This window comes from Pan troglodytes, chromosome 9 (genome assembly GCF_028858775.2).
Source record: "Pan troglodytes isolate AG18354 chromosome 9, NHGRI_mPanTro3-v2.0_pri, whole genome shotgun sequence".
In the NCBI taxonomy this organism is placed as follows: Eukaryota; Metazoa; Chordata; class Mammalia; order Primates; family Hominidae; genus Pan; species Pan troglodytes.
Genome location: NC_072407.2, coordinates 117,125,885 through 117,140,490, shown reverse-complemented (window position 1 = coordinate 117,140,490; position 14,606 = coordinate 117,125,885). Strand labels below are relative to the sequence as shown.

At 40.3% G+C, this 14,606-nt stretch overlaps 1 protein-coding gene across 6 annotated transcripts in view; it reads left to right on the top strand.

Annotated features, from left to right (window-relative positions):
- Positions 1-14,606, top strand: part of CADM1 (cell adhesion molecule 1) — a 330,172-nt gene that overhangs the window by 309,126 nt on the left and 6,440 nt on the right. For 2 of the 6 annotated variants that reach the window (XM_003952045.5, XM_001151966.6), the window contains one exon: positions 6,471-6,524. The exons of the other annotated variants lie outside the window; for them this stretch is intronic. In XM_003952045.5, the coding sequence (XP_003952094.1) occupies positions 6,471-6,524 (54 nt within the window). The remainder of the gene's footprint in view (positions 1-6,470; positions 6,525-14,606) is intronic. 6 annotated transcript variants of the gene reach the window in all.

The following is a 14,606-nucleotide window of genomic DNA, read 5'->3' as shown; positions in this document are numbered from 1 at the left end:
CAAGGGAATTATTTGGTAAAGGGCCTACTTTAATCACTTTGCCTGTTGTTGTACAGGGTGGAAATCTATCATTTAAATGACAAGAGGTGATCAGCCAACCCTGCCATGTTAATTCAACTTTTAGAGAAACATTTCCTGGCACAGACTGACTCACTTAGAGACCTACATTTGATAACTCACCAGTTGGAAAATCTCTGAGCTCTGTAGGAGCTGTCCTTGAAGGTCAGGCCTTGATGCTTGGCAGGTCACCCCATCTTTTGACTTTCCTATGACGAATTCTGAGAAAGCAAAACGAACTTAGGTACTGAGCAATATATCCTTCCTCACCCCATTCCTATTTCTTTCTGCCCTTTCTGGTCATTGGTGCAAAGGGAAAAGTTCATAAAATAACTTAAAGGGGCTAGGTATGCTGACAGTCATGAGAAATCAATTAGGTATAAAACTTCCACTTTCTAAGGTAATGCCCCATAGTGCTTGCTACATCTCAGGCATTGCAGTCCATTAAGCTCAGTTATTTGTAGGTTTCATAATTAATTGAGCACCTCCTGACTTTTATCGATTATTCTCAAAGGGTTATTTTAATGTAGTTAGAGAGATTTTATTCTATTTTTTTAAGATACTTAAGTTTCTTTTTAAGATACTTTAAGTTTTGAGCTTACTGTAATTAACTACAAGGTAAAATGCAAGCTCGTCCAACCCATAGCGTATGGACCACCTGCGGCCCAGGATGGCTTCGAATGCGGCCCAACACAAATTCATAAACTTTCTTAAAACAGTGTGAGATTGTTTTGCGATTTTTTTTTTTTTTTTTTTGGTTCATCAGCTATCATTGTTAGTGTATTTAATGTGTGGCCCAAGACAATCCTTCTTCCAATGTGGTCCAGGGAAGCTAAAAGATTGGACACCCCTGATATAATGTAACCATACAATTCCTAAATTCTGTGAGATCCTTGAAGAAATATTGACCATTTGTCTCCTAAAGCTCCAGAATTCTATTTTCTAGATCCCTTCAATAAAGTTCATGTTCTTAACGTGACTCTAGTGGATGTAGGACTCAGAGTTGGATAGGCTATTCGAAGTAGGAAATTTGTCCCCTCATCTGAAAAATAAGAAGTTAACTTACAGGCTGATCCTGATTTTAGAGTACTAGTTTTAATCAGGTCTTTGCCTGGAGAGAGAGAGAGAGAGAAGGTGATCTCTTTTTGTGGTATAAGGAAGAGACACTTGGAATGGGACTTTATAGCATTTCTGTGGCAGGTAATAGGGGTGTTTGTGTACTGTGAGAAGCAACTGCCTTCCTATTAGTTTGGAGACGATGTTCAAGTTGGTGAAACCTCAGTAGGATGTTATTGACTAGCAGTGCATGAAGAATACACCTAGAGCCAAGGGATTTATTGTATTTTATATATATACTTGGAATTTGACATCTTAACGGCAGAGGGATAGAAAAGTGATAGATAATCTAGGCTGATCCCTGTATAATACACTTATAAATACATCCTTTACCTTGTCCAAAATCCTCGTAGCATCTTCACAAAGGGCTCCAGCCACTGTTTTAAAGAGCATACTCTTTAACCCACAGCAAAGAAGCTGTCATGAAAGCCAGATAATATCTAAAATTTTGCTTGATGTGGGGGAAAAACTTCCAGGTCAGTTGTCAGGATAGAAAAGGTAATAGAACATGGTGGAAATTACAAAGCAACATCTGAGATTTCCAAAGAGATGATGATACAGAACTGATTTTATTCTGGTGAATTGTAGCTGAAAACCCAACTTCTTCATTACAGCAACCATTTGACTTAGATTCATTTGAGAATAATCTCAAGATGTTTGTTATGGTGATCTGGGCCTAGAAATGTTGAATGGTTTGATAACTTAGCAACTTAAATGACAAGACATTAAGTCAATCAGCTATGGGCATCTTATTTGGTCTTAAAAGTTTTCATACTGGATTTCCTTCTATATTTCTGTGTTTTTATAAAAAGGAAAAGAAAAAATAAAAATTTTTGAAGCTTTCCCTTTGAAGACTCATTAAAATATTTTATTCAAGCTTGTTTTGCTAGAGTATGTATGAAGTTTATACCAGTTGTTTATGTATGTTGACCATTTGTTCTTACCAATATCTGATTGGAATAAGCATGTATTGAAAGGTTAGAAGTGCATGGGCATGATTCAAAATCAAGTGGATTTTCTCCAAAAAGAAAGCCAAACAACAATCAGCCACAATGTGCTTTTAAGGATTTAATTGATAGTAAAGATAAATGTGAGTGTTAAGAATGGGATTTTTAGACTAGGCTGACACAAGGGATCTTCTTTGAATAAGGATCTTGAGCATTTGTGTTTTTGGAGCTCATCCTTAAGGCCTGGACAGGAAGAATCCTGTGTTATGTGTGCATGTTGAGCAATGCAAAAAACACTCTGCCAAATCCTGATACCACATGGTCTGAGAAATGCATGAGTGATTTAACGCACGGATGGTGTAGTCATTATGTTCTTGATGTGTGGGTGCGTGTGATGGTTTTTGTTTGTTCATATGTGGGCGCTTCTGTGTCTTGTGCCTTGTTCCTTCTGCCCTGTGTGTCCCCTCTCCCCTTCCCCACCCTCCTCCCCAATGTGAGGGGTCGGGTGACAGCATGCCCATGGTCTGGAATAGTGCTTGTGCTTTTGCTGCACTGCAGTCAGCTGGCTTCCTCTGGGTTTGAGGTCTCTCTGTCTCTGTCTCTCTCTCTTTCTCTCTGTGCCCCTTCTCTCCCCTCTCCATTTTATTATTTTCAAGTCTACCTGTCCTCTTGCTTTTTCACCTCTTAATACAGTAGAGGCTGATGATCTCATGAATTTTCATATCCCCAATGAGTTTTTAAATTGTTCTTAATTCAGTATGCAATTGTGGTAAGACGCAAACTGGAAACCCCTCTGAAGAATAATTTCTCATTTTCAGTTTTGGTTTCAGAATGTTTGGCCTGTGCTAGCTACATGCTCGTACCCTACGAGCACAGCCCTTAGAAAACTGCCCCTGTAGCTCTTCCTTTTCCCGACTCGTTTATAAATAATGCAAACCATGGTCAAATTCTAAAAGCACATACAATTTTCTTATTATACTTTATATTCAGTTGTGGGGAAATTCTTAAGCCCATTTTAAAGAAACATAGCCAGCAGTGCGCATTACTACAACCGCTATGTCCACCATCTGTGTATGTGCCGCTATGTACATCTCTCTGTATGAGCACATAACAATGGCATTCAAAGGCTGTCATTCAGTCACGGGACTCTGCAGACATTGTACGTTCTACACAAGAGCAAAGCTCAAGAGGTTTACGAATGGCTGCAGGACCTGAAGATTGTGTTTCAGCCTTGATATGCAGTTTGGAAACAATGTGCTACTGTCTAACGGCGTGAACCAAATTTCTGCTAATGGGAAGAAGGGAAAACTCTCCACAAAAGCTGACAAAGCAGGAAGAACAGGATGACTGAGTTTTTAGATTAAAACTACCGGGGGCGTCTGAACTCATGGCTGGTGGTGGAAGTAAGAGTTTCCATAATATGGCCAAGTGATCAGATGTATGCTGCTTAGGTAAGAGAGAGACCATCGCCTACTTTGTTTTTCATAATGGGAATGGTACTAGGGCCGGTGGGCTAAGTTTTTGTTTTCTGGAGGTTTTATTCGATCATTCTATTTCAAAATTTTCTGGAAAAAAAAATGATACCCTGAAAAACTGAGCCCATAAGCATTTAAATCATATTTGACCTTGAATTGATTTAATACCTCTAGAATTTCTTACTGTTTCTAATTTTTTGAGGTTTTTCTTACCCTGGTTTTAAATGGCCACATTGTATCACTTTTAGAAGCCAGCAATTACTGTTGAAAAGGAAGAATCACAACTGCAAAAGCATTACTTGAGCGGGCTTAGGGTATGTTATAGCACATTGTAGCACCATGAAAAAGTTAAATACTCATCTCTGCAGAAGAGATGGCTATCATGCATATATTAAATTACCATGTTTGCATCTTTAGGACTTTATTAATTGCTCAAAAATAATCCCATATGGACAAAAAGTAAACTTTCATTTGTTTAACAAAGTTTAAAGACATATGTTGAATACATTTTAATTAGCAGTGACTAGAAAGGGGCCTTAATGGATGATATGAAAGTTTCAAGAGAATACACAAGAAGTAATTTCCCACTTATTGTTAGAGTGAAGTCTCCTTTTGAAGAATGTTCTCTGCTTCATAAAATACGTCTTTGTCTTTTTCGTTGAGAAAATGAAAAGTGTATAATTTTTAACATGAAAGAAAAATACCTAAGCCAAATCATTTTTAGGAGATAAATTTTGCTCGTCCCCACTTGTACACCCAGTGCTTCAGTAAATTCTTTTGAATTATATTTATTCAGAAATTGTCCAACTATGGCAGAGTATTGTAGGTTCACACAATATAATAGTGCTACAAAAACAAATTTAACGCCACTAGCCTAAATGGCTTCCTGCTTTAGAATGTAATCAGAGCAGTAGATTCCAGATAACTTGATATATTTTAAAGTTTATGCCATTAAAAATGACAGTTTCCACTTTAATGAGGTGTATATCAACTGTCTGTTGCTTTTAATGGAAACCTTTGCATATCAATGATATTTCATAAACATATTTGTCTTTTTGGGTTTTTTAATTAGCTTTCTAATGCCCTCCCCGAGGAAATAAGCCTTCAGCAGTAAAGCTACCTACTTGAAACATCCTTGTTTAATGTGGTTCAGTGGGCACCAAGCACATATGTAGGACGCTTTGATATTTGTTGGGCCAGGTAGAAGTGAGAGATTAGCCTTCTGAGAACTGCAAATTTATAATTAACTACAAAGGAGTACTTTATGTTGCCTATTTATAACAGTTATTTAAATAATTGTATTCATCAGTCTTTATACAATGTATAAGCCAATTAGAAATAGGAATACTGTCAACCAATCAGATTTCAGAACAAATGGATATCATCTCTACTCAGTTGCCTCTATAATTGATTGCATTGCTCACTGCTTTCCCTTTAGTTGCCTAAATCTATAGTTTGGGAATACCTGTGGGCTCAAAATCTTCCCATTTTTAATCAGCACCTGCCGTTAACTATTAGCACCCAAGGGTCATGATGGAAGTTCTTCTTCCTCAAGGGTTGATGGTGTGACAGCCGTCTTTCACAGAATTGACCTGGCTATCAATGTTCGTTTGGTTTCTCTATAAAGCAACTTACAAAATGCAGGCTTCAGTGATCATTTGCACATGACTGTTGTGGTTCATTTGGGCCTTTAAAAATAGTGATCAGTTTGACATTACTTGTTTCAAAAGCATTTGTTTTGGTTGCTTTTATGCTCTGATTGGGCATTATTCCCAAATTATTAATTCAACAAATACTCACTGAGAATACACTTTGTGGGTTGGCTGTAGCAGAAGGGAAAGATGCAAAAATAAACACAACTTGCTTCTCCAAAGACCTTGCAGTTTATTAGGTCCACAGACATCTTCAAAAGGGACAAATCTGACTAGAGAAGTATGAGCAAACTGCTGTGCAACTTAAAAGACCTAAGCAGTTAGTCACACCGGACTTTGAGCAGAACAGCAAAGAACAAGTAAAGCCACCTTGAATGTCTAACATTTTGTGTTATTAAATAAACTTCATTAAAGGATCAGCTCACAAATAAAGCAAAAGGAAATGGAAACCATCTCCTATCTGAGCCTCCCATTGTTTATCTACTTCCCTCTTCACCCCTTTTAATTCAAATCAGAGCTAGCTGAGAAGCATCTCAGCTGGCCAGCATTGGAATTGACTCGGATATAGGCATTTCAAGCCCCGATTTGATTACCTCCTGACCTAACTGCTTTTTCAGCTTTGAGGGTTTTATTTTTCAGGAATACCATTGATTTATGAAATTCTCTTTTTTAAAAAAATCATTTTGCGAATCAGATTTTCTGATGAAGGCATAACCTGCAATCTGCAGTTAGCAGATGCTGTACCATTTTGAAATATGTGATCCAAGATCATCATAAATTGATAATGAACTGTGTTTGTCAGTATTGGCAGCGGATTTCAATTTACAGTAAAATGCGAAATAAAACGTACATACATCAGTATGTAACATCTAAATACATTTTTATTTAAGAGATATCAGAGCATCGACAGCTAACAATCAGGCTTTATTGATTTTTTTTCTTTTTGCATGCTGTTATGAATGAGTGATTTTAAGCATTCACCTTCATGTTTCATGTCCTTTGAACAGTGGAGACTGAGGAATCTTTCTGCCTCGATTGCATATTAAGAACAAAATTACATAATTGAAGAAATGTACTTATGGATTAATACATTCATGCTATCAAAAACATAGATAGCAAGAGATTTGGCTCATGTTTTTAAAGAAATTCATCCTCAGTTCTTAAGTGTTTTGTTTATGTCCCTCGAGGAATGAAAAGAAAAACGATTTGTTTTTACTTGTAAGGCCTTACTCAGTTGCCCAATTCCGCAGAAGAACTGGACAGTGAGGACCTCTCAGGTAAGGGCTAGTCATTAGGTAAGGCACTGCAGTGTCCAACCTGTGGGTGCTCTATCCACTTCTACAAAATGGCCATTTGGTTTGCTGAGCAATCAGTGTGGATTTTGAGACTAACACAAAACAAATTTGTATCAATACTGTCTTCCTCCCCGGTCACCCACTCACCTGTTTTCTCTGTGGTAGTGATATTTATATTTCAGAATGGGGACAATTTAATTAATGCAGGAGAGGACAAGTTACCTTTGGGATTGTACTAAAGCCCCTCTGTTCAGTGGCTTCAAATAATGTTTATGTCCTAGATATATAATGTGTCGGGAGAAATTTTGTTGTATTACAAAGCAATTTAAGGATGTTGGATTATGTGACAAGATCTTTTTTAAAAAAAAAAAACAAGCAACTCATTGACTGCCTACTTCTGTGGAGGGGACTAGAATAGCCATGTTGTAGTTATCTTAGAAGTCAGGGGTGGGGAAGGGCAGGGAGGAGGGGGGAGCAATTGTTTTGTCACACACCATGATGTAAACTAATTATCTACCTCAGACCTCTTTCACAGCACACTGAGCTCTTGCAAAAGTAGGTTTCATGCTTGATTCCAGGATTTAGGTGTTACTAATCCAGAATAAGAAGCATATCCTACAAAGGAGGGAGGGAGGAGATTTAAAGTGGTCAGAGCTAAACAATTATATGAGCTTCCATGATGTTGTGGGACTTAACTGCCAACCAGCTATGGCTTAAACCTTTCCATCCATCACTTAATAAGTCAGTAAGCAAGGCCCTTCTTGTTATTGCAGTGGAGAAATTAAGTCATAGGACTGTAGACACTTACTCAAGCCTATTGGAAAGAAAGATTCCAGAGGCGCTTTTACTGAAGCTCCTTTTAATAGTTGGCTATTGAGGTGCAGTCCTTAACTATAAGTCTGACCTGGTGAGAGAATAAGATAGTACTACTCGATTTTTCAAAGTGCAATAGATTTATTACCAACTACGTGCTTCTGACGAACCTCAGGGATATCTTCACTTTGCTGTTATGTAGCCTGTAGTTTGAGTTTAGCTGTTGGATTTATTTTTCTACAGACTGGAAGCTCCAGGAGGCCATGCTGGTTTTGTTCACTGTTGTACACCTGTCATGTACTAAGTACCCAGTTGACACTTATTGGATGAATGAATGAATTTCCAAATCCCAATGCATAGATAAATAAATAGATTAGAAAGATAGCCAGCCAATCAAGAGAGTGTTTCATTTTTTGCCACTTCTTTGTGGTGTAGTTGGAGAAGTTGCAAAAACATTTACCTAGTTTTATTTTAAAATAAGGGTGGATAAGTCCTTCTCCCTATGTAAAATGTGATGCTGGAAGTAAGCAATTTCTGCTTGCATTTCTGGTGATAGACAGTCTCAGTTCTGATTGACCGTAAAGAAAACAACTCTCTTTGATACAGTAGCCCTGGCAATTGGATCTTCTCAAAGATCCTAAGAAAGCTGGTGGGTGTGTTGGCCCTGATCCCTCTTGGCACAATAGCCAGACAAGGATCACTCAGATATGCAAAAGTCATTTTTCTCCTCTTTAGGAAAATGTGACTGAATCAGCCATCCACCCCTTCCACCAGCATCATCAATTAGGAATACTCTGGGCCTCAGCACTGCGCCATGTCAGATGGGTCCCTGCTGCAGTTCTATCAATCACCCAAGTCAGAAGCAATAAACCAACAACTGTTTGTGTTCATAATAATTCAGTTAAATTAATAATTATGTTGTCCCCCTCCCCCACTCCCTGCAGGAACACTGCAGTCATATATTGCTCAGGAGCCGTAAGTCATGTAGAACACTGATGAACTATCAGGCTGGGCCGGGCTGCCTTTGCATCTGGTTTGATGAACTAATCAAAAACTGATTAGCACCTTTGTTCAAAGGGGATGCTGATTAATCAATTACTATTGATTGTGAGCTTGGCTTCACTCAGCAGCAAAGAGACATCTGAAGGGGAAAAAAAACAACCAATAAAAATTGAGCAGCTGTCATAGTGTTTAAATTTATTAAAACAAAATACATTATTTTTATGAAGCTGTCTTGAAATGGGTCACTGAAGGGGAGCATATTGATTGAGAAAGGATGAACTTCTCAAATTTCTGTAGCCTAGAGACTGAATTCAATTATAATACAAGACAAACCGGTTAACACCCGTCTTAAACAGTCCGTCAATAAATTAGAGTAGGTGTTGCCCATTTAATGCTAAACTGTGGTAATGAATAATATCATCCATTCCCTGCTGCATCAGGGTAGAAATTTCCTCCTTTCCATATTATGGATAAATGTTACGTACTCAATTTCCTTCCAAATAATGATGGTCTATTTTCCTTTTGTCCCCTTTGCCCCGACCTCCCCCACGCACCAGTGCTACCTTCATTAATGACAGTTTCATAAGCAACATATGGTGCTCCATTCTCACCCAGCAAAGCAAGTTGCCCAGCTGATCCTCCTCTTTAATCTGCATAAAGAAATTATGCTCGTATGTAGTTCCGTGATTTAATTATTGGCAGGCCTGGGGAGCTTACCCAGTTCTACTTTGAACCCTTTCATTTACTTTTTGGGTGTTAACTTTATTGATGATGGATCCATAAGAGTTTTGAATTGTTTTGTCAATTACATCTGCTCTTTCCTGGTGACAGCTGGTGGTTATTGCCACTCATGTGGAATAGAATAGCTTTAAGCATATTTATCCTTCTATTTTATTTTAAAACTTTTTCAAAATGTCTCCAACTGCCTCTCTCCCTTCAGCAGTGGAGGGGCCTTGGGGAACTGTTTAGTGGAGTGAGGTGGTAAATACACAGTGTGCCAGAAAATGGCCCTCCAGCACAGTTCAAGAAATCCATCAGTCTTCTGATTTGGAAGCAAAGGCACCAAAAAGAAATTCCAGAGCTGTCATGATTCCTCAAAACATGTTATCAGCTCTTGTCCTACAAACAAGAAAGTGATCTGGAAAACTCCTACAACATGTCCCTCGCGATCCAAAAAAGAAAGCATGGGCCTCGGAGGGCAATTGTAAATGGCTTTGCTAACCCTCATCTAGGTGTTAGGAAGAATCTAGGTGAACCAACTGCAGTCCCCTAAATGGATTATACAAGAAACACGGCTTCAAAATATAGCCTATATTTAGCTGGGCGCGATGGCTTACACCTGTAATCCCAGCACTTTGGGAAGCTGAGACGGGTGGATCACTTGAGGTCAGGAATTCGAGACCAGCCTGGCCAACATGGCAAAACCCCATCTCTACTAAAAACACAAAAATTAGCCAGGCGTGGTGGCATGCACCTATAGTCCCAGCTACTTGGGGGCGGGGGAGCAGGGGTTGACTGAGGAGAATTGCTTGAACGAGGAGGTGGAGGTTGCAGTAAGCCGAGATGACGCCACTGTACTCCAGCCTGGGCAACAGAAAGAGACTCCATCTCAAAAAATAAATAAAATAACAAACCTACATTTAGCTAATAGGAGCACTTAAAGCTCTTTTGATTTAGATTATCAGTCCCGGAGGTGGGGATATATGGCCTTCCGGTTACTGGGAGTGTCTTAAGTCCTGGCTAAACTTACTTGAAATGTGTGTGAGAAACTGTCAGTAGCTGTACCATTTAGGGGGAACTCTTTCCTAACCCCCACATAAAGAGTGGCCCAGATTTGGCAAACAGGCTATTTTATTCCCTTGGTAGAGTAATAACAACAATAATGATAATAAAACATTAAAAACCAGATGGGCTGTATAGATATATTTAAGTTATGGCCCATAAATCTAAAGTGTGGCATGATATGGCTTGTATCTGTATCATACTTTGTAACTTAGAAAGCTCTTTCACACATATTACTTTGTTTGATCTTTATTCATTCAACAAAATTATTTGAGATCCTTGTGCTGGGCTCTGGGCTGGGCACCAGGGATGCTGCAGTGAACAAGACCAACAGGAGCTGGAGCTGCCATGGCCTCCAGGAGCCAGGGCCCCTGCTCTCCTACCGTGACACCCTACTGAGGGAGACAGACTCAAAACACGAGTTAATCTTGGACAGTGACAAATGCTGTGAAACAATAAAACCGGATAAAGTGGAAGTGAGGGCTGGGGCTGGAAGAAGGTGGAGGTCAGTTTAGAAAAGTTTACCAGGGAAGGCCATTGGGACAGGAAGACCCAGATAGATGAGAATGAGCCAGATAATAGAAGATTTTCATGAAAATCTCCTGAGATTGTTAAGGAAGGGCTCTTGGTCTCCATTTATAAATGAGGAAACTGGGACCCAAACGGCTAAACGGTTTGCTTAGGAGACAGAAACAAAGCATGGGTCTTCCTGGCTCTAGAGGAAATAGAGGACTTTGGTTTGCAGGGGCCACCTTTCCCCCTATGAAATCCACAGCTTCCTGTGTGCTGGGGCCTTTGGTAATCCTCTTGACCCTTTTCAATTCACTGTGCACACCCGGGGAATGAGGGAAAAGTCAGGCTCTCTGCAGCCCATCAGGCATAGAGCAATGTGCTGACTAACCTGGGAAGATTTTTTTTCCCAGCATCAAATCAAGCTCTTTCTCCTCAAAGAAGACCTAAACTCTGCTTCAGTAGTTTAGTACTATTGTCCCACTGATTCCCCTAAATTATGGGATCAGTTTCCCCTGGGAGGTGACCCTAAGTGCCATGGGAAAGTGATGGCTGGAAAAGGTTAAACCACATCAATTCCCTTTTAAAATTGAGTTTCATACAAGGCAGTAGACTGAAGAAATCACATTGGGTCCATGCCAGCTCACCCACGACTTCCCCGCGATGTGTTTGAACTGCATCCTGCTGCTGGTCTTTCTCATAATCCAACATGCTCCTGTTTCCACCGTGGGAAGGGAGGAGACCATCAAACGGGAACTTTTCTTCCAAAGTTAAAAAGTTGGCAGGCCACGGTGAGTGTGAATTCTAGTTCTACAGGTTGGACACTGCTTTGGGGTGACTTCACCATATTCATTAATCCATCTTCCTCACACCCCCAAATGCCTGAGGTCCACTGAAGCATCTTTCTCCAGAGAGAGATTCTAGTGGGAAATGTATGTTTGGAAATACTCGACAACTGTCCTGTTTATCAGGCGTATATTCCTTTAAGGGAAACTCTGGTGTCATCCTCAGTGCCTTCCTGTTGCTTAAAATGGAAAAGATGATCACATTTCTAAATCTGTGCTATCATGAGATGAACAGAGTGGACTCAAGCACGACTTTTGGTGTCTCTGGCGGTGTTAAATGCCTTGGGAGAAATCTTGCATCCTATTGGATCAAGTCATTTCCACTCATGGTTAAATTAACTAAATCAAGGAATTTGAGAGGGGAGAAAATCAACAAGAAAAAACCCAAAACACTTGTTTTCATATTTAGCTACAATAGTATTTAATATCCTGATACTCAAATGGTACACCTGAATCGAAACTTGAATCAGACGGCCTTCACCTGCCAGGCCCACAGCCTTGACCTTCATAAAGGACAGCTAAGCCATTAGTTACACAGTTTGTCAATTCTGTATAAATGAAAAGAACTTGGTGACTTCAACTCAGTAAGTGTTTATTGGGCATCTTACCATGTGTGGGCAATGCTGAGTATGCAGTACCACGCTTACCCCTAATGAACTGGTAATTATTTGCCTTGGGTCGGTGATAAGAACTGGAAAAGCCCTCCTTAGGCTCTAATACAGGAGATTTGAATTTGGCAAACACCAAGTCCCTATGATACTCCAAGCCCTGAGCCAAATAGGCACTTTCATTTGGCTCAGGAAATGAAAACAGTGGCCTCTCAAAGTGACCCTGTGAAGTACGTAATTGTACTCAGTGGCTCAGAGTGCCTCATTGACTTGCCTGAAGTCACAGAGAAAAGTAACGAAGCTCAAGTTCTGTCCCAGAAACGACAGCAAGTCCAGTGCTCTTTCCAATGGACCATGCAGGAGATGAGCTCCTAGCTCGTCCCCTGTTCAGGCCTGTTTCTGGAAAGCAATGTAGCCAGTGATAGTCTAAGAGAGCCCTGAGTCCTGATCATTTGAGTAGTGACAAGGTACAGCCAAAATCTGTGTGCAGTACTTCTAATTTAAATGAACACATACTGAGCTCTGGGTGGCACAATGAGGATGATCACTGCAGTTTTCCTTTAAGTAGCTTAACATAGCTCCTTTGAAACGTTAGTATAGATGCAGTTACATTGCTAGAATTGAATGCAGCTGACGTGTAGTATTAGATGCCTGGGATGCTATATGGGAGTCTTCATGATTTTCTTGCTTTACGTTTATTCCTTCTCGTCCACTTTCTAAGAAGACAGAAAAGAAAGGTTATGCTGCACAAAGGCTAGTGTGCTCCAATATATATTAACATCTTAATGGGAAAGCTGTGCATGTACTGTATACATTTACTACTCTCTGACAAGAGGGAATTAAATGTCAGAAGGATTTGTAGCATCTATAATTGAATTGGTGCTGAGAAAAGCAAATCTTAAAGAAGAATAACATATTAGGATTAGCAAATAATGTGGCATTTTGTCAGCGCATGCCATTCAGTTTGTTCCCCTTCAGTAATAAAGTTGTGCTTTTTAAAATGCACACTTATTTTTGTTGCCATGGACGGGAGCTACAATAGATGATGAGAATGGGTAGCTACATTTTTCAGATGGTACCAGGTTTTCTTAAGTGTCATTTTTCTTTTAGGTCAGATTATGGTTTTGCTTCAGATTTGGGAAATCCACTACCAGGCTTTTTCTTTCTTCCCAGCAAGAAGTAACAAATGACATCATAGTCACTAAGCTTTCTCTGAAATAGACTAATCCCTACAACCCTAGGAAGCTGGAGGCAGCATTTCCATTACAAATACCGATTCTGAGAGTTTGTAATTAAACTGACTTGTCCAGCAAGATCTCCACCCAGGAAAGGAACTAAAACTGAGCCACGTGACAGAACTGTTGCAAAAAAGTCAGCAACAATTCTTTTCCTCCAGTCATCCACGGATGGGGGAAGCACAGAACGCTGAGCATCTGAACTGTCCCTAAACAGAAGTAGGAAGACTAATACCGTTAGAACCTCCCCATGGCTTAAACGTAAAAATGAGAGCTGAGGTAGTTTATGACCTATGAAAAGAGTTAAAGTGTGCGTTTAAGCACCATGTTGCTAAATGTGCCTTACAGCCTGAACCAGGGATGTTTGAGATGTGAGGGTGACCCAGTGCAATGTGGCTGTCATGCCTCATGCTGCATACTTTATTGTGTATCATTGTGTCACCCTTCACTCCTTCTCAGAGGTAGAAAGCTTGGTGTCCTTTTGGCAAAAAGACTGACCTTGGACTCTGTGTAGCCGAGGGCTTCAGGGTGGGCAGGCAGCAGTTGCAGTGAAGGTTCTGCTCAGTGAGTCCTTCTGCCAAAGTCCCTATTTGCCAGGAGCTTGTCTAGGATGTACTAGCCACTCTCCAGTCATCCATGGATCCCCGCTTTGGCAGCAGAGCCTTCTAGGCTTATCACAGATCCATGATTATGGCATTTGCATGGCGGTTTATGCTACACATCTCATGCCAGGTGGTAAAGTAGCCATAGAAACCAGGATCTCTTGCAGAGCCCTGTTTAATACAGGCAGCATGGCTGCCAGAGTGCTGCGTTTAAGACGACTCTGGCAAGGAGTTTGAGGAGTGAAAACAAGTAGAGAAAGAAAAGTCTCCTAGAAGGAGGGGGAAAGGAGACTGAAGTTCCACTAGCAGTCACCTTTCTTGTCAGGCCCTAGGGAACTACTGCCTTTAGAACTTCCCCTTCTTATTGCCCATGAGGAATGGATCGGGCCAGGTCAACTGGCCCAAGGTAAAGAAATCTGAGCAGTTTGGGGCATCACTCTTGGGAGTTTCTTTGAGATTTCTCTGTCCCGCAATTTCTAAGATGCTAAAGCGAGCCCAGGGTTGTTGAAGCTGTGACCCAAGCAGTAGTGGCCAACTTAACATTCTGCAAGCAGCTGGTAAACTCTCACCTGGAGCCAAGTTGTTTCAGGTTTTTGCCAAAAGAAAAGCTAACTCACGAATACTGAACAGCTCATGATTTATCTGTCACACTTAGAGCCATGGAAGT